The sequence below is a fragment of the Strongylocentrotus purpuratus genome, unplaced genomic scaffold (genome assembly GCF_000002235.5).
Source record: "Strongylocentrotus purpuratus isolate Spur 01 unplaced genomic scaffold, Spur_5.0 spur5_contig_816, whole genome shotgun sequence".
Taxonomy (NCBI): domain Eukaryota; kingdom Metazoa; phylum Echinodermata; class Echinoidea; order Camarodonta; family Strongylocentrotidae; genus Strongylocentrotus; species Strongylocentrotus purpuratus.
In genome coordinates this window covers 1,248,210-1,268,621 of record NW_022145520.1, presented here as the reverse complement: position 1 = coordinate 1,268,621, position 20,412 = coordinate 1,248,210, and the positions used below count along the sequence as shown (strand labels likewise).

At 36.4% G+C, this 20,412-nt stretch overlaps 2 protein-coding genes across 3 annotated transcripts in view; one reads left to right on the top strand and one right to left on the bottom strand.

The window, feature by feature from the left end:
- Positions 1-1,215: 1,215 nt before the first annotated feature.
- Positions 1,216-14,769, bottom strand: LOC115921677. Its single transcript, XM_030979508.1, has 2 exons — positions 14,503-14,769; positions 1,216-2,703 (listed from the first exon to the last, which is right to left on the bottom strand). Exon 2 carries the CDS (start codon positions 2,615-2,617, stop codon positions 1,265-1,267), a length of 1,353 nt encoding a protein of 450 aa, XP_030835368.1. The 5' UTR covers positions 2,618-2,703; positions 14,503-14,769; the 3' UTR covers positions 1,216-1,264.
- Positions 14,770-16,480: 1,711 nt separating this feature from the next.
- The window catches only part of LOC115921668 (probable cation-transporting ATPase 13A3), a 42,409-nt gene continuing 38,477 nt past the window's right edge, over positions 16,481-20,412 (top strand). The window contains exons 1-2 of one of the 2 annotated variants that reach the window (XM_030979474.1): positions 16,481-16,636; positions 19,490-19,566. In XM_030979474.1, coding sequence (XP_030835334.1) covers positions 19,516-19,566 — 51 coding nt within the window. In that variant the 5' untranslated portion in view covers positions 16,481-16,636; positions 19,490-19,515. The remainder of the gene's footprint in view (positions 16,637-19,489; positions 19,567-20,412) is intronic. The other variant, XM_030979468.1, reaches the window with a different exon arrangement.

Here is a 20,412-nt window from a genome sequence, read left to right as displayed (position 1 = left end):
CACAGCAATAGTAAAGCGATTAAGCCATTCTCTCATAGTATGAAGTTACTTCGTTTAATATAGTTTTTTTGTACAATGGAAAGATCAAATTATTGTCTATAAACAAGGCATGATTTATAAGTTAATCTTAACGAGTTCTCAATACACTATTAATTGCCCATAAAGTTGGAATATTTTTAAAATGTATTGTCATGAAGGGATCGTGAAAATATGGTTTATTCTAGATATATAAGTTTAATATATTCGCATAACTTTATTGATAAATCTAAAGGGCCATAGAGATTGATCAATATAGTTCTGAGAAGATATAAATTTTATCTATCAGTCTGGAATAAACCGTCACAATCATTTCATGAAAAGAGGTAAGACAAAATTATTCCAACTCTATGGGCAGGCCTGGTGTAAATTTATCCAAAAAAAAGTGTAGAGATTGATTATATCACAATATCTGACAAATTAAAAGACTTGGAATATCAAATCGAAAAAGTATTACGTTGTATTAAAAATAGAAAGATGGAGAGAGAAAGAAAATAGAGAGAGAGAGAGAGAGAGAGAGAGAGAGAGAGAGAGAGAGAGAGAGAGAGATTAAAACAAGGGGGAGGGGGTGATCTTGCCGTCCAATGAAATTCATGAAGTTGATAAAAATCTAATTTTTACAAGCATTGCAAAAATGTAAAAGTATGTACCACCAAAATATTCGGCAGGAGTTGGCAACGTTTTAGAAGTAAAAAATGAATTTCTTAATTATAGAGACTCTTAATTATTTCGGTCATGCTCCTTGAGATGTGGTACATGTTACATCATAACTATAATTACATTATATCAATAATAGCTAACACATAAGGCCTATTTTCAAATGAATATACATGTTTCATCAGACACCTTACAAAAATGTATGTACAAGGAAAGATCTTGCAAGGAGAATTTTAAGGTAAGATAGATAACGCGCAAGAGAGAGATACAGAGACAGAGACAGACATATAAAGACAGAGAGAAAGAGATACAGAGATACAGAGAGACAGAGAGACAGCGAGAGAGAAAGAGAATAGAGAGAGAGAGGGATATATATAGAGAGAGGGAGAGAGAGAGAGAGAGAGAGATAGGGAGAGTAAGAGAGAGAGAGAGAGGGAGAGAGGGAGAGAGAGAGAGAGAGAGAGAGAGAGAGACCCAGGCAGATATACACAGGGAGAGAAAAAGATAAAAATAGACAGAATAGAGGTGGAAAGAGAGCGGAACTATGTTTTGAAGATGACCTACAATATTATTATTCATCTTCTCTCTGCGATCGTTCACCAGACTGAATGAAGGAATCTGTTTTATCGAGAAAGTTCTTGATCTTCAGTTGCAAGTCGACGTTGTCACTTCTGTTCCACCTGGGAGAGGTTGGAAGACTCTTGGTAGGCATCTGTCTCGATCGGAGAAGTACCCTCTGGTTCAGCGTGATCGTCGAGGCCAGGACGTCCGGGGACGACTTCCGACGAATGTCCAGGTTTCTGAACGTTGCCGGTTTCATCGCCAACGATTGCCGCCTCGCCATGTTTAACGATCGTTCAGTTTTATGATGGAAGGGAACGACGATGGACACATCTCCGACATCATCGTTGACATCATCGTCATCATTTTCGTGATCGTCTTCCTTGTCGGGTCGTTTTCCACTTCTAGTCTGAGCCCTGATGATTGGCAAGAATTCTGGAGCCAAGACTGACAAACTGCGGGAAATGGACGGCGCCGTCGACGAGTTCTTGTTGGCTGAGTTAATGGCGTCTATCTCGTCATTTGGCGAGGCCTGGTTATCTTCAGCCTTGCGGATACCACCCTCAACAGTTACGCCTTCGGATACCTGTCTCAAGGAAGAAATGCCACTCTGACACCTGAAGCAAACGCGTGACGACTGTTCATCGCCCTGACTTGAGAAGGACTCAAGGTCCCTCCGTGAGCTACAGAGGGATCGTGACCCTACACAGTTCACCTCGTCGTCTTCCACATGTAATCTCTGCTGCGAATTTCTACGACTCTGCTTCGAGGTGCTCGATGGTCGCACAACAACATTATCATTCTCATCTACGGCCTCGGTCGACGGAAATCTACCCAGATTTGATTTGTAGGCATTGAATCGTTTAAGTGACTGTGCCAAGGCGTCATTCGCGCTGAACCGTCGACGTGTGTTAAACTTTGGAGTTGCCGGGTTCGACGGGTTCAACCGTGGCAAATGAAAGTCGGGGGCTGATGTCCTTGACGAGGTTGAATCGTCGTCGTATTCTGGGCTCCCTCCGCTTGATGATGATTCCTCCCATACGTGACCCAGAGGCATCAGTCGCGCCTTGTCTACCGGCTGTGGTGTGGGGTCACGAAGCCCTCCAGAGGTCATCGTCGATCCTGGTCTCTCAACCGGGCCTAGCCTCGGCGTCGAGGACTGGATATTCTGCAGAAGTTCCAGCATGTTCTCTGTCTTCCGTCGGATGTCTTTGACGGAACGTTTCTCCCTCAGGTCTAGTTTCCCTAGCTTGGACTCTAGGAGTACCTGGTGGCCGTGGTTCTTAACCCGGGCCTGTTCCTGTCGCTGGTCCAATTCCGTTGCGGTCAGACCCCTAGCCCAGATTGGACGATGTTTTTCCATGGTGGTGAACCGATCAGCAACTCGGGGAGAAGAGGACGAGTCTCTCCCTTTATCTCGAGGAAGAGCTGGTGGGGTTGGTTGCAGACCTGAAATGAATGGTGGGAGAGAAAAATAAAGGTCATTACCATAGTCAGAACCAAGCATTTGCATATCTCCGGAGTCCCGGAAACAAAATGCCCCCCAATCGGACGGAAATTTTAATATTATAGGAGAAAAATAGAAAGAATGAAGAGCTTGAAGACAGCGTGAGAAGAAGATAATACCATTCCCTCCCACCCATCCTTCCCCACTCAATGGCCATTTTCTCTCGCATGTTATTTATGGACTAATGCCGGTGCCCTCCCCTACATTTTAAAGCGATATTTAGGAGAGGGTGCTAGTATTGGCTTAGACAGGTTGTGATAGAGCTGAACCCCATCTTTACTTAGCCCATACTATTTTTCATCCTCGTCGACATGTTTCAATGCAGGATAAATCATACCATAAAATCCTAAATGAAACTATAAATAATATTGATTTCGTCACCGAACTATGTGTTTGACTTCCCTTCATTACAATAGCGAGATCAATCATGTAAATATCTATAGGCCTATATTAAAATGACCTTCCACCGATTGATTATTTCAAAACTATTTCTATTTCTCTTAATTGTAATTATATGATGACCTCTCTTAAATAGTATCTCAATATGTTTCACGAACCTACTCATTTATCAAAAGTGTCAATTAAAACACTTCAGCTTTATTTATAGAGCAAATATTGACCAACTTAAGAGAAAAAAAATTAACATGAGTTCACAGTCGTGTGTCTACTCCCCTATCATTGTCTTATAAAAGCACTGTAAATATATAAATCTCAAGAACAATCTTATCTGTAAATATAGCACTTAGATAATGAACTAATTTACACCTTCGATTCGAATTACGTGACGGAATGGCGAAGTAATGTCTGCTCATGATCGCATTTTGACAGGGTCAATTAGGCAAAAAGAAGGCCTCACAAGCGACAAGTCATCGTTATCGAATGCATAAGAAATATACGAAATCCAATACAACTATCAACAAATTATATTCATGCAAACAGGGCTTTGTTGTCTAATTTATGAAATAAAAAGATATCCATGAATCTTTCAAAAATCAGTGTGACTTGCCAAAATATCAGGTATTGTATTTATAACAAATGTGAATTAGAAAGAAAAGTGAAAAACACAGTAGTCATTTGTTTTGATTGGAAGAAAAAAAATAACTGATAGAATAGTGGAAATTTAAACACAAATTGCTTGAACAAAAAAAACTATTTACTAATCATGATGATGATGAAATTCAGTGTCCGATAAGTGAGACAGATAGAGTGGAGTAGAGAGAGAGAGAGAGAGAGAGAGAAAGATAAGGAGATACAGAAAAAGAGACAGAGAGAGAGAAAAAAAGAGAGACATACTGTAGACAGCCAGGGATATACAGAGAGAGAGAGAGAGAGAGAGAGAGAGAGATACAGACAGAGAGAGATACAGAGTGGGAGAGAGAGAGAGAGAGAGATACAGAGTGGGAGAGAGAGAGAGAGAGAGAGAGAGAGATTTTTTTTTTTTTTGGGGGGGGGGGGGATGTCTGCAGTACAGATGGGGCAATGGACTTTGAATACATGTATATGAACATTTTGTTCACTGGCATTATACATGTAATCTGCACACAAAGGACATGCAATCATTGCTTTATTTTTTTCTGAACAAACAAAACTTGTCTATAAATTGCTGATGGAACTCTACCAATCAAGCAATTCAATGTCCAGATAATTAATATGTGTAGTCATTTCCAAATTGACTTCATGTTTTTTTATTTTTTTATTGACTAGTCATACACATCTTGAATAATTTCAGGATGTATTTCTCGGCTGACGCTTTGTGCCTTGTAACTTGACGAGAAACATGTCTTCTGTTCTAATTCAGTTTTCATTCATGTATAATTTTATCATTATCTATTAAAGCCCACAATGTGTATTCTTATCCTTAATGACATTCATGAAGATTAGCATAAGAGAATTATTTTTTTGAAAGACAGAACGTTCTTTCGGATGCTCGCCATTTTGTTGGTTGGGCGTATTATGATTAAACGGATTTCAGGACCACTTAGAAATCATATTTAAAGGAAGATGGTCGACAGTTTCCATGTGCAGCAGGTCATAATTCGCTGACATCGGACTTGGTGGAAATACCAATAATGGTTCGCACACAGCAAACCATGCATAGTACTATCACAAAATACCCCTCCCAACCCTTCAGTCTCTCGGAGAGTCTTCAGTTTAGGGAACTGTATAAGATTGGTGGAAAATGCAAACAATTACATAAGGCCTGTTGGTCATAAATATGAAAGCTACACTATAATCCTGGTGATTGACAACCTCTGTTATTAAATTAGGTAAACACCCGGATGATGTCAAATTTCCCCTGAGAACCCACTATTATGTGTCTTTGACGTGTTTATATAGTGTTTTACAAACATACATCATTGTTTTCTATGAGAACCGATATAAACGTACTGTGCCATACTATTTCTTTATGAATTTTTAAGTATGCATAATTATCATCCTTGCTTTGAAATGCTCCTACGGTTTCGCTTTCGAATGTGTTCTCTCCTAATGATGGTTCTAACAGGCCTATCGAATCGAACAAATTTTCAATTTAAAATTTGCGTTGTAACAAGCCATTAAACAGATATCATGTATTATCTTCAAACTTGACAAATCAATATGTTGCAATATCGTGACCTGAATGATAAATTATACCCTCAAAATGATGGGAATATTCTGTAGCATATAGCTTTAATCTGTTTAATTAATTTCATCTCAGGCTATATCTTGGGTCATCATACTAATATCTTACAAATATTGACTTTATTATTAGTAAGCGATAAAAAGTCATTGAATTGCAGCAAAATTATTTTGAAGAGGGAGCACCCGTTACTTCCAGTGGCAATCTAGCTATTAATTTCCTATTAGACTCCAAAGTACAACGCGTGTCGTTCAAGTCAAATTGTATCACGGATGATTATAAATCAACTAAGATTAATTAATCATTGTCTAAATACTGATACCAATATGACGAGGTAATTTTGTACGTGGCAAAAAGTGATTTCTTATTCAAAAAAGATTTGTATTATTATTTTCTTTGTCTTGTTGGTGACATGCACAAAACGGCACATGCACCTCTCGTTAAAGGTTGACAAGTTCAATTTATGTTACTACCATCATTGCCTGAACAACTTTGCTGTAAAAATTGAAGAACTGAAGATAGTTTTTTCATTCTCTAGATGAGGGCGTTTTTTTTTAATCCGTCAAGGTTTATTTTCAGCTCAGTTTTCTCCTGGCTTAAGCCTACAAGATTTAGGATAAACAAACTGGTATTATTATTAAAGGTTCTATGTCCCATTTGCAGGCCAAACAAATGAAGAGGTTAAATTCCAACGGCATTTAGAACTTCCCTAAAAAAGGGGGAGCTTGAAAATGTCTTTAAGTGGCAAAGTAATGAATATTAGTTGTCGAATCGACTTAGGAGCTATAGAGCCAGTAAGTAATAGTCTTGATTTTCAGACCATTGTACCGAATGGTCGTACGTTTTATGCAGCGCAAAGATTCAATCAGTTTAATTTGGGCCATTACAAGAAGTGGATTATTGATGTAGACAAAAGCTCATGTACCCTTTACAGCTCATTTTATGTATGTTGTTACGAAAGAAGAAAAAAGCCAGTCAGTCACTCAATAGTGTCTGACAGTGAAGTCTAGCAAGTAAACGGGTTTCCTTGCCTTAAACTGAATATTAGGACACTGCAAACGTTTAAATTTCACAGATAGGGCATACATGACATATTCATAATTCCTACAAAGTTCTACAGAATTTGAGGTTGGCTGCAAAAGGGACATAGTATCTTTAAAAAGGTATAAAACTATAAAAAAAAAAAAAAAAAAAAAAAAACACCTTACAATAATGAGGGGGGGGGGGGGAATCAACCGACTCTAGCTCTTGCACACATATTCGTCCCAGGGAATGCTTAAAGCTCGTCTGAGCCAGTTTGACAAGGGGGATTAGACCACCTAGCGTGGTCACTGACAGATGGTTATCTCATCAACTCAGCTCTCAATAATATTAATAAAGAAAAAGAGGTTCATGGGGGACCAACATGCACCGCTTATAGGCATTGTTTTCTATAAAGAGGGTGCAAGTAGCTACAAGTAGTGCAGTGGGGATTTAAGTCGCCTACAAAATGTTATCATTATCATAACTTTAGCAAAGATGTCCTGGGCGCTGAAATTATTCACGGAATAACTTCCTACCCAGTAATAACATAACAAATTAACAACGACTACGGAAACAACACCAACAACAACAATAACTAAAATGATCTATAATGCGTAATAATCAGTAATGTTGTTTATGATGATGATGATGAGGATGATGATGATGCTGCTAATGATGATGATGTTAATAATAATAATGATAATAATGTAATGATAATAACAACAATGATGATAATAATAAAACATTTAATCTCTGCACTCCATTGTATTAACTTGAAGTTTGAAGTGTGAGTCGTATAATCGGATAAGTCGGTAACAAAATAAAACAGATAAATAAATACAGATTATATAATGATTATTTAATGAATTTGGCATATAATATAGATATGACATGCAAAATGAGGGTGTGAAATGTAAAGAGCCTATAAATAACATCTTGATACAGAACAATTCAGTACTATTCCCACCCGTCTATCTATCTTGATTAAACCTCCTTAACGACAAGCACCTTCGGGTGCAGTATCTGCATAACACAACATATTTTCACGTTCAGTGTGCTTTTAGATGATGAGATACGACTTGAGATCAATAGGTTCAGCTCTGCGTATTTTTCAAATGATTTCCGCCCCGCGGCATGGAAATTTAACTACACAATTTAATACATGATGCACTTTAACCTTATATATGTTTGGTATAATGTACAGTTATTTATCACAAATCACAAGAGAATATGATAGTTGAGGAACTACATAAAGCACAAACATTACCGCACGATACAGACCGAGGCCTATGAACATGATGTATATATTTCTTACTTATTGTTTGAATGAACATGTTGTTTCTACTTCGTTCTTATTGTTTGATAATTATTGCATGTATATTTCATTGGATCGGGCATTAATACTGTTTTACTAAATATTATCATTTGGTCACATGAATGCTTTAGATGGTGCCAGAAGTGAGGTATTTTAAATCAATATGCATATTGATGCAAATTCCATAACTTAAAATATGGATATTACACAACGTAAAATAGCTAAATATTTGTAAAATACTGAAGTAGACTACACATTTCGAAAAGAAATTATGTAAAACAAAATGTTTAGATATACACTTAGGTGGCACTGTTTTTGTTTGTATGTGATAACAAATTGGAAATTCAAAAAAAAGTTTTGTAACGATTTTTGGGGGGTAATGACTGGGAAAAAAACAACTTTCGCTGTGGATTGGTATCCCTTGAGAGAGATTTCATAATAGCATATGCCTATCAGTTAATTGAAGTGTTAATTTTTTTTAAAAACGTATCTGTTTGATTCGGCATAAAGCTAATTGTTCTGTCATTCGTTAATGTTCTATCTTACTTCTGTTCCTTTGTTTATAAACGCAGATGCTTTTATGAGATCTCTTTTTTTGTTTTTGTTTCACAAGTGCACCCTGATCATTGGATTTCAAGTTGATTCGGTGCCTTAAAAATCTCAGATATTATTTATATTTATTAATAATGAAAGTAATAATGTTTCTTATTGTTAAGAGGGAAAATAAATCTTGCGTGGAGTTAAAATATTATTATGTCATGTAACCATTTCTAACATAATACGTGTGAAAATGGATACTGATTGAAAATTATTTCCTCTATATTCAATTTAATTAAATGATTAGGAACAGTATTTCTAAATTTTGGTTTAAAGCTTATCTGCCGTAGTTTACAGGAGGGATTAGACCGCTCTGCAAGGTCACTGGACATGTGGTTATCTAATTAACTCAGCTCTCAGTTAACATAAGAAAAAGAGGATCATGGGGGACTAATGGTCACCGATTAGGCATTGTTTGTTATATAGAGGGCGCAAGTAGCTACCAGTAGTGCAGTAGGCCTTTAAGATGGAAGAGACATTTTAATGATAACTATTACATAGAACAAACCGTAATGCATTAACGTGACTCGGTAACACTGTTGAAGGTTGATGAAAAAACTGCGTAATTTTGTTATGAAATGTTACTTATTATATTCCTTCTACTATTCTAGCCCTCTAACATGAACAAATCCTGAAAAATTATCAAACCACAAAGATATTTATGGTTTTCTTTATAGGCGTCACTGTGCGACACTCTCTTACAGTAAATTCTCCCAACCATTTTTGAATTTTCCCAACCGTTTTTCAATGGAAATAAGACATAAAACAACCTTTTAAAAATACTTCAACACTTAAATGTCTGAAATGGTATATTAGAGCAAATTCATTGCTTTGTGACGATTTTCATTCACCTAAAATGTAATTAAATTGCAATAATATCGTTGGGCGAATTGAGGATTCGATCATATTAGTTTCCCCCAATTTGTATCATTAATAATGGTCCGTTTTCACTCGAACTTTCAGATTATCTTTAATTGTACATCAACCATTGAAGTCACTACCTGCTTTAAGCACCATTTTTTCTCATCTGAACAATGCTACCAAGTCCCTTTAATCGTAGACTTAATCTAACATGCCAAATTCACTTTTTTTCATTTGTTGTAGGGATGGTACGTCGCATATACTGAAATTATTTTGTAAAGTAGTTATACATTAATCTTTCATGTCATTCTTCTTTCATTCTTACACCTTTAAAAAAAGCTTAACATCTATCATTGAGAATTCAGTTGATTCATGCCTTCATAGGAACGAACAAATGACCAGATATCCGAACGAAATAAGGAACAAAAGGAATACAACTGAATCCCGGGAACTGAATACAGAAATCAAAATCTCAATACTCTTTCCAGAAAAATATGTCTTTAGTTGAAGCAGATAATAGTAGGCTCTTTGAATGAAGTCACAACAAGTTGTCCATTAAATATGATACAGATAATTCGATCGTGCAAAAATGGCTGACACAAAATTGTTAAGGTCATCCTTACCTTTGCGATCATCAACATATTCATTTCGATCCCGCATGATCCTTATTATAGGTGATCACAATTGACATCAAAACGTTTCGATAAATAACATCAAATTTGTCCTGTGAGTGCGAATGAACGATACTCCTAAAATCTCGTTTTCCTAGATTTTACGGTTTGTAACGTTGTGTCCCGACATTTCGACACGGATGTCTAGTCTTTCAAACAATATTTTCGTTTAATGTGCTATGCGTGATGTCTGAGGCTGCACGAAACCACTTTGAGCAGCGACCCTAATTTGAGCGTGTCGACTTGTGACCTTCTTCACAAGAGATCGCTTAGCATATGAAATTTAAACGATTTTTCGTAGTCAAAGTTATAGCCATGTTCGTAAATATAGGCCCTGTAGCAGAAAATGTGTTTAAACATTTCACTTGGTAAAATTTGTTTAAGGGAGTTTTTAACGGGGAGGGGGGGGGGGGGGGGGTATATATCATTCAATTGATTGTAGATTATTATGTTATTATTTGAATGAACGTGAGCGAGAATATTGGGCAAAAGAGAGAGAAAGAGAGAGGGGGGAGAGAGTTCGTTCCAGTAACCAAACAAAAAAAAAAACGAAAAAAAAAAGGGGGGGAATGAAGAAGACAACAATTGCGAAAATCAGATATTATGAAACACTTTCGCCCATTAGTACTAGCATGACAAGGAGGTTTTATATAACAGTGATGTGGTATTGTTAGTAGGCGTTACTTAGCATAGACACGCAAACATATTTTGTTTCGAATGATCTTTTTGTAAACCCTATAGTGAAAATAGACAAGACAAAAGTGAGTTGGAAGCTGTGTTAAAAACAAAGATTCTTTGATTGAAAGCAAAGGAGGTCTATGAATCTTAAACATTAAGGTCGTGTGGTAATAAAGAAAGTGTTATTTATATATACCAATCGGTGGTTATATCCAGGCACGTAGCCAGAGTTTGATGTTTGGGGGGGGGGGGGACGCCCCCCCCCCCCCCCCCCCCCCCCCCCCGTGGCTACGTGCCTGGTTATATCTAGGTTTGTTGTCGACTCTGAATTAATAATGAATAAATTGTTCATTTCTTTGCATGATAACAAAACTATATCATTAATTTTAAAATAATGTTTATGATGAATTTACTGGATACGATCCTTTCAACAGCTAAACTTAGTAAATTTTATGTAAAAAATATACAAGCATATCGTTAAGTCTGTACATTTTAGAATTGTTTAGCAATTTACCTGTAGAAAGAGCTTTAAATTAGAAGGATGATTCTGCTTCATTTATATTATTTAAAATTTTAATTTTAATGTAAAAGGATAAATAATTTGCAAAATGGCGTCACAACATACATGTAAACAGTATTGGAAAAAGACAGTTGGGTGGATTTACAAAGTAAAACTATATATTACAGAAATTTAATTTCATAAAATTATATATTTTTGTGTGTGAATTATTAGAAACTGATCCATGAATTTGAAAGGCCTCTAGCTCTCTTCTTAGTTTGAATAATATTCTTCTTTTCAGATTGTTAAAAAACAAAATGGAAAAGATAGAAAAGTAAACCGTTAAGGAAAAAAAGAGTACAGACAATATAAAGAAAAGGAAGTGAGTGAAAAATAAAGAAAAAGATAGGAAAATGAAAAAAGAAAGAAAAAAAATTAGAATAAAATAGAGGAAAAGGAAAAGGAAAGAAGAGAAAAGAAAAGAACAAAAAAGAAAAGGAAAGACAGGGAAATAAAATGAAATGAATTAAAAGAAAGATTAAAGAAAAGAATAGAAAAGAATAGAAAAAGAAAAGAAAATGAAAGGAAAAAAAAAACAAGAGAAAAGGAAAGAAAAGAAAAGAAAAGAATAAAAAAGAAAAAAAGGTAATAAAGAAAAAGACATTAATAGAAAAGGAATTGAAAAAAAAAGAAAGAAAAAAAAAGAGAAGAAAAAACAAGAGTAGAGAGGAAAAAAATGAATTAACAAAAGAAGAAGAAAAGAATAAAAAAGAAAAGGAGAAAGAGAGAGAAACGAAAAAATAGCCGTCCATTGTGTGTTACTCGGCCATCAGGCCTATTGCCTCGGTCGGTTTGTTTGTTTTGGAGATAACGACTCTTTTAGAATCATATCAATATTTGATTAGTTTGATCTAAAACAAACCCGTCGCAAATATAATCGTAGGTTATCTGTTATACCTTTTTGTGACGTCGACGCTTCTTTGGAGAGAATGATCTATCAATAAGGAATGTAAATTTAGTTTTGCGGAAACAGAAACGGAAACCTATTTTTGTTCTAATACTGATACACATTTTAAAATGCGTTCTATTATGGAGTTTTGCAGGTTGTCACAGATGAAATCACCTGCTGGAAGTCAGAACGGCATCAACTTATAAGATATTACACAGAGTTAACGCCCTTCTGGCTCTAAGCTGACGAAATTGTAGAAGGTCATGCTACCACGGTCCGCGTGGGCGCCTCAAAGGGATTCTATCTTTACTCGATAGCTCGCGTGTGAGCTATACAACCACATAAAAATTGTTACCGGATGGGCAAACCCAATACAATGCCGTTGAACTTGGAGTCTATATTTAACACGAATTTCGAATTTCAAATAGAAATTCATCACAATTGTCACAATTAATGAAAATTGGCTAAATATATCATGCACTTCACAGACATTGTTTGTTTTACCTCAAAGGAGTTAAGACCTTTGCAGACAAATGCAGTTCGCCATTGTGTCCGTGTAAATATAGCTTTGAAAACGAACGCAGCAATAACGGTTTTCGTGCGTGTCGCGTTGCTAGGATCGAGTTGTATATGTAACCATTACAATCTTAGGACAACATTAATTATTATTACTTATTCTAAGGGAGTATTATTGGACCTGTTCGACGGGATGACACTTGTTCTCTTCGTATAGTATGACTCATCTGTGGAGGTGTAGTGGTGTAGTGGTTTAGTCACTTGACACTCACCCCAAAGGTTGAGGGTTCGAATCCTAGCCCGGAATCAACGTCATTCGGTGAGACAATAATCCACATTTGCCTCTCTCCTAATGATGTGGCTACCCATAGGACACATTTTATTATAATTTATTATTGTCATGTATAGATAGCACGATCATCAGTGACATAGCCAGAGCTAGGGGGCAAGAGGAAACTAGTCTGCAGGCACAGACCCTAATTTGACACTTAATCAAAAAATCATTGTGCCTTGAGAGAAGTCTAGCCCAGCTACCTACTGGAGCAGCTACAGTACATGGCCTATGGTAGTCTTATAGTGCAGACTCACTTTTACGACTGACCAGGGTTTGTGCTTGCAGACTAAGAGGAAACTGCCCTTCAATTAAACGGCGAATCCCCCGGCCCTTCCCCCCAAAAAAAGAATTATATAGGGAAAGTGCGAAAATTTGATCAAGGATGATGCGACCACCCCATCTAAAAATCCCCTCTTTCCCTCTCCCGGTGGCCTTTAATTCTCGCGCAATTCTACCATTTTGATAATGCCCCCTCCCCCAAACAAAAAATGGCGGGACCGCCTACGCCTACGCTGTGCTTCTGATGAAGAGTATGATGACAACATTTTAATAGTTTGAAGTATAGGGGGGGGGGGGGGGGGAGGAGCTACCTATCTTTAAAATTGTTTTGAGAATTCATATCTCAAACAAACATTTAAGTGAACGACCCTAATATGGAATAGATAAATCTGGGATTATTGAAACATCTTCTTCTTTTTTTTTGGGGGGGGGGGGAAGAAGGCCGAGGAGTGGTGTCTGATTGATCGTCAGTCTACATGTTGTTAATGGTATACCGTTTCTAATCGTCATTCATGAAATACAACTTGCAATATTGATGTAAATACATGTCCCGATAAAACAGTTAGGTCCTATTGCAATGCTATATGTGATGTTTCTCTATAAAAGATAGAATCTAGAGAAGGGCACAAAATTCTACCTAAATCTATTTATTTATTTTATTTCCAGGCAAGATGATAACAATACATAGAAAACATCACAGGGCTGACAAAATGATATAACATTAACAGTATGATTTTTAGCGCCAGCCAATGCCTGGGGATCACCTAAAAGAATATTCTGTCGAGAGGCTCTCCACATTGGCTGGTGCATATATAAAACAATATATACAGATAAGGTAAACATAACTATACATGAATGTCTACCTAAAATTGACCCTCATATTAGGCACATATTGTGAGGGGGATCAAATACTTTTATGTAATACAATAATTAACGCATCGCACCTGTACATCGCTCGACTTGGGAGTATATGCCACCCTCTGGCAAATTTAAGAAACTGTGCATTATTAGAAAATGCTTTTCTTGCCAGGCCTCGTAGATAAGCTAGGAAAATAATTCATTTGGATCCCCCTTAATTACCTCTCCCAGAAGTAGTATATATACCCGCTCCCCTTTGGCAAATTTAACAAACTGATTATTATTTTGAAAATTTGTCTTTTTCCTGTCTGGCCTCACAGAAAATGTTACTGATATTCCCTTCTTATTCTTTAAGTGATTGGGCAATTATGATATTTGAAGACATGCAAGGGAGATGAAAACAAAATATAAATTGATTTACTAGCTACTTTTTAGTTAGTGCTATAAATCAGTAAAACATCAAATGTAACAGTTGTCATTTTTGTGAGCAAAGTCGAATAGTTAATGATTAGTCTGAAAATAATGAACACGTTATACTTACTGTTTTGTTTGTGTCCTTAATTACGTCTGTTTTCAGGTAAAACATTTTATCCAACTCTACTTAATAATCCAACTGTCGAGGTTCCATGGCAAAAATGCATCTCAATTTGTTAACCTTCTTCGGAATCAGTTAAAGTAAAAGAAATCAAAGATTTAATTGTTCCATATCATCAATATTCAGTTTTGAACAATCCAGACTTATGAAAACTGAAGACTCTTGATCGTTCACCATTCGCGAGCGAATTCTGGGAACAATTAAGCCCCTCGGACCGCCATCACGATAAATATGTAGTCTCTATAGAAAAAAAAGGCAGTACCCTGTACTTTTATTCAGCGCTTTACGAAATACGTTAATCAAAGCAGGGAGGTGGATCAAAGGAAGAAAATAAAGCCGTAAACAAAGCTTACGAAAACCACACGCGATTTAACACCATTCACGCTAAATTGCTCAAGAACAGGCAATACAATATCACTCGTTGACTTGTTCCTAGTATAGCCGTTCTATTATGCTCCACTTTTTTTCTAACATGAAATTTAGTCAAGCGTTTATAAATAGTTGTTAAATAGTTGGAAACAATGGTAAAGTCGGTTTGGTATTCATAACCTAGGCTATATACATCTTACAAAACAGCAGTTTGTAATGAAGTTAAAAGAGAATACGGACCTACGGCGCCTGACCAATGACTTGTCAGAATTGGGGTGGTGGTGGGGAGGGGGTGGGAGAACGAAAGTAAATGATGATGTCAGAGGTTCTGTTAGACCTAGCTGCTAAAATAGAACCTTCATGAACCTGCTTTTTTTTGGGGGGGGGGGGGGTCTATGCCTATTTTTAGCAGTTACGAGGGATTTCAACAAATTTTTGGCCACTTTCAATTATTTTAAAGCTTATCTGCCATAGTTTACAGGAGGGATTAGACCGCCCTACAAGGTCACTGGACATGTGGTTATCTCATCAACTCAGCTCTCAGTTAACATAAGAAAAAGAGGATCATGGGGGACCAATGGTCACCGATTAAGCATTGTTTGTTATAATTATATAGAGGGCGCAAGTAGCTACAAGTAGTGCAGTGGGCCTTTAATAAAAAAAAATCAAGTATAGGCCATTATAATGATAATAGATAATAAAAACGGTGATCATAAAAAGTGTAAATTTGTCCGCGGCACTCATATAGGGATGTGGTGGGGTCCCGCCCCGCCCCCTCCCAGTCCGGGGTCAGAGGGACCGCATGCGTGTTCCCCCAAATACCCGGCAAAGGGGTACTTTTTCGCAAAGCCCAGTCCGCCATTGACTTTCACACCAGAGATAGGGGGTTCCTAAGTTAAAGAGGGAACATGCATAGGTCTACACGTTAACAATGAGTGAGGGGGGGGGGGGGGGGGGGGGGGGGGGGGTAGGTATGGTGGAACCGTTATGAAATTCAATAATCATGATGAATACACAGATGTGCTTTTGCACATTCATGAAGAAATAACCACGATTTAAATAATCGACCATACGGCGGCCCAGAACATTATCTGTTCTAAACAAGATCTTGATATAAAATGTACCAGCAACAATCATATAAAACAGTTTAAAGACCCATTTCCATTAAAAGTTGGGTAACTTAGATTAGAAGAAGAAAGAGAAGAAGAAGATACAAAGTAGAGGAAGCTAGAAGAAGACGGTAGGAGGATGAGAGGAATAAAGAAAGTTGCAAGAGGACTATGTGAGGATTGAGGAGAAAAAAAAGAGTAGACTACAGTAGGCCTAGAAGTAGAAGAAGAGGATAAGGAAGGCGAAGAAATATGGCTGAGGGGAAGAGGAGCGGGAAGAGGAGTAGGAGGAAAAGAGAGGGAAAGATCAGAAGCCAAGGAAAAGGAGGAGGGGAAAAGGAGGATGAGGGAGAAGAAGAGGAAGGAACAGCTAGAAGTAGAAGACACGTCATACATAATGAAGGAGGATTATCATGATATGCGGGCGCCCTTAATATTTCTCGTGGTTACGTCATCAATTTGTTTTGCAGACGGTGTTTCGATTCCAAGAGTTTCGTGGCAATTTCACTCCAGCTGTCATTATTTGCGGTAGTTAGCCTTTAACGAGATGTTGCTAAGATGAAATTCGATATAGTGGATTTCTACAACGAGCCGCCAATTAGGTAAGTATAATAACCGTCTTTTGGGTACCTATTATAGCGTTATAGAGAGCATTGTATCGCCATTTTAAGTCACTTTTTTTAGTATTAATTGTTATGTCCCACATGCTGACTTTTGTGTTGGTCCAATTCTTGAAACGCCTGAACATGGAACACAACCGGCTTGAATTTTGACCATAGTTCGCGAGTGACCTAAGACTAAGTTCGCTATCTCAAAGAATGGGCAAGATTTCAAAAATCTGATACAACCAATGGAAAGAAGAACATAAAATTACCCAGAGACAATGATTTTCTTTGGAATCGGGTGCAAGATTGTGAAAATATAGACAAAAGTCAAAACTAAAGTCGTAAAGATCAGCAAATTTTGCAGTCATTTGGTAATAATTAAAATAAATTAAATTTGTGTAGAATATGAGAAATCATCGAATATCACATTTTATAATATTGTCAAAATCTCTGCAAACTTTGGTCATGCCTTCATACTGTCACATCCCCATTTAAACTTAACCTAACTTGACACATAGATCTAGCAGTAAAGATTTAGTGAGTAAAAGTAGAGAAACAGATTGATCAGTGATACTTTGAGCCCAATCTGAGCAAAGTTTGTTCAATCCAAAACTGAACACTGTTGCTAGAAATGGGCTTCTCCCAGCAGTTTGAAGAGATTGTTGTGTGCTTGGTACAAGATCTAGAATGGGCGTATGGACATAAGAAGGACATTGCAACCAACAATTTGAACATTCTTTGATTACAATAAAAATAATTATGCAACACATTTCAGTTACTCATAAAACTGCCTAAACCAATGTGGGAGTGTGTCATGAATACACTGCTGTACTAGTTCAAAATAAACACCAATTTCAATAGAAGCAGCTTTTAATTTACTTACATTTGCTAGCTAACCTGATTCCAGGACTATTCAAGTATTTCTCTGCTAAAAAATTAGGGATTGCACTTTGCAAGTTGAAAATGGAATTAAAAATAATTATTTTCTTCTCTCATGTATGATACACCCTGTACTAACCCCTGCCAGACACATAAAACCTATGGGAGCCAATTCTATACAATACTATGCAGAGATACAATTGTTCCGTTTCCAGTGTAACAATCATTTCTGAATGTTGTTATGTTTGTAACCCTGTACTAATCCTGCCAGACACATAAAACCTATGGGAGCCAATTCTATACAATACTATGCAGAGATACAATTGTTCCGTTTCCAGTGTAACAATCATTTTCTGAATGTTGTTATGTTTGTGACCCTGTACTAATCCCTGCCCCTGTACTAATCCCTGCCAGACACATAAAACCTATGGGAGCCAATTCTATACAATATTTAGCTATGCAGAGATACAATCGTTCCGTTTCCAATGTAACAATAATTTTCTGAATGTTGTTACGTTTGTGACGATGTACATTTGCTATTATTGCATTATGTGCATGTACATGTATTTCTTCTTGCAATGTGCATGTACAATGACTGTAAAACCAGTGAAAAAAAGAATTTTCTTAAAGGGAAAATAAATTTCAATTCAATTCAAGGTTACATGTATTTTTTTCTAATGTAACACTAGTTTTCAGAATGTTATTATGTTTGTGACGATGGACCTGTTTGTTTTGCTATTTTTGTATTATGTATTTCTTCTTGTATTACGTGCATGTACAATAATAAAAATTCAATATTTATGGAGCGCATAATAAACAACAGTTTCTCCATGCGCTGTAAAACCAGTGAAAAAAGAATTTCCTGAAAGGGACAATGAATTTCAATTCAATTCAAGGTAACATGTATTTCAAATTGCCTTGTACAAGTATTAATTGCCTTTCAGTCTGTATCAACACCCATGTTATTCCTTCAACAATCAAAATCAAGTGCTTTAGACATGTGATAATGTATTTGTTAATCTAAGCCCTTATGTCAGCCATACTCAAGGTTCATGCACTAGTTATTAACCCACTTCCCATACACTTAAAGCCCAAGTCCACTCCAAAAATAAATTTCTTTCAATAGAACCCAAAAAATCAGACAAACCAATCAAAAAAATTTGAGCAAACTCAGATAGCTAATAAGAAAGTTATGAATGTTTAATGACATGAAATACTTTGAAAATCACTACACAAATTGGCAACTCACTCATGAGTCTGTGACGTATGGTCCTCACTATCCACTAATTATTTTCTTTATATTGATGATATAAATTTCCTATTTTCACCCTAAGAATCTTATTTCTTCACACCAGCATCCAAGTTAAATTGTTAGTCATGTGTTTTTGTGTGGATGCACAAATAAAGAGTAATTTTTGTCCACTTAAATCATGAAAAATTGAATTTTGATAAACTATTTATATAAAAATCAATAATTATGAATAAACAATATTCAGAAAATAGTATCAATTCTTCAAAATTCATAAAAGTTTTTGGGAAATCATGCATGCAATATGATACAAGTCATATAACCTGGGCAAAGGCATGGGGAAATCAAGTTTTGGGGGATAAAAAGGGAAATTAATGTGATTAAACTATATAAAACAATTGATGAGTTGTGAGGACATGACGTCACAAACTGATAACCATCTTGTCAATTTGTGTTGTGATTCTCATTGTTCCATAGTTTTACATACTTTTTCAAAAATTCATAACTTTCTTATTAGTTATCCGATTTAGCTCAAACCTTTTTTGATCGGTTTGTCTGATTTTTCTGCTTTTATTAAAAGTAAGTTATTTTTCGAGTGGACTTGTCCTTTAAAATGTGATTATAACCTCTAACAGTGTTTATGAATGTTATGCCGTTTACTAATTGTTCATGTTCAGAGGGACTACACCCTGTATATTCCACTTTTCTTTTGTATCCGACAGATAACACAGCCTGTGAATTCTGCAAGATGCAGAAAAGCCAAGAGAACATATTAAATCATGGCACAGAGGATGAATTGGTAAGCTTAATTCTGCTGTATTTTTTGGTGACGCTACATGTGACTTTAGAAGCATCTTATGAAACTTGCATGTACAGTATAGTGAAACATGTACATGTATAAGACCGATCAAGGGAGGCAAGAGAAGTGGTCTTTATTTATATGCAGGTAGTATTTATAGACAGGGTATCCTAATACAGGTTTCAATTGGAAATAATTTCAAAGGGAAACATACATCTACCTACGTTCTTTATTGACAGGTGGTTGCTAAAGCAGGTTTCAATTTTTAGGGGGGGGGGAGGGGTTATTTTTTGGGGAAAAGGGCCATTCTGTACAATTTGTCCCCTTTGACATTATTATATGTACATGTATATCCCAAAAAATAAATATATTGATATGACCATTGACTATAAATGATTCTTTCTAGTACATTATCACTGACAACATGAAATTGTCATATCAAAATATTTTTTATTTTTGGATGAAATACGTGGAAACCCCCCACATATATACAGTTTATCAGAGGACATATTGCACAGAATCCCCCCACCCCCCCAAAAAAAAGTATTTTCATTTAATTTTTAGTCATTCTCTCTAGCCTCAACATTAATTCATTCACCACATGAAATCCAGTCATGAAAACTTGAGTTCCAGTCTCTGTTTTATGTACAGTGTGTAGATGGTAATTTTCAAATGTCACAAATTGATAAAGATTATTGTGAACTCTCTCTTATGAATTGTATACATTGTTCTGTACATGTTAATGTACCGGGTACTAAAAAAAGAAATGAATTTGGCAACTTTAATAAGCACATGTCTAGGTCATCAGGCTGGCAACCACCCAAACAAGTAAAGGAAGAATGCACA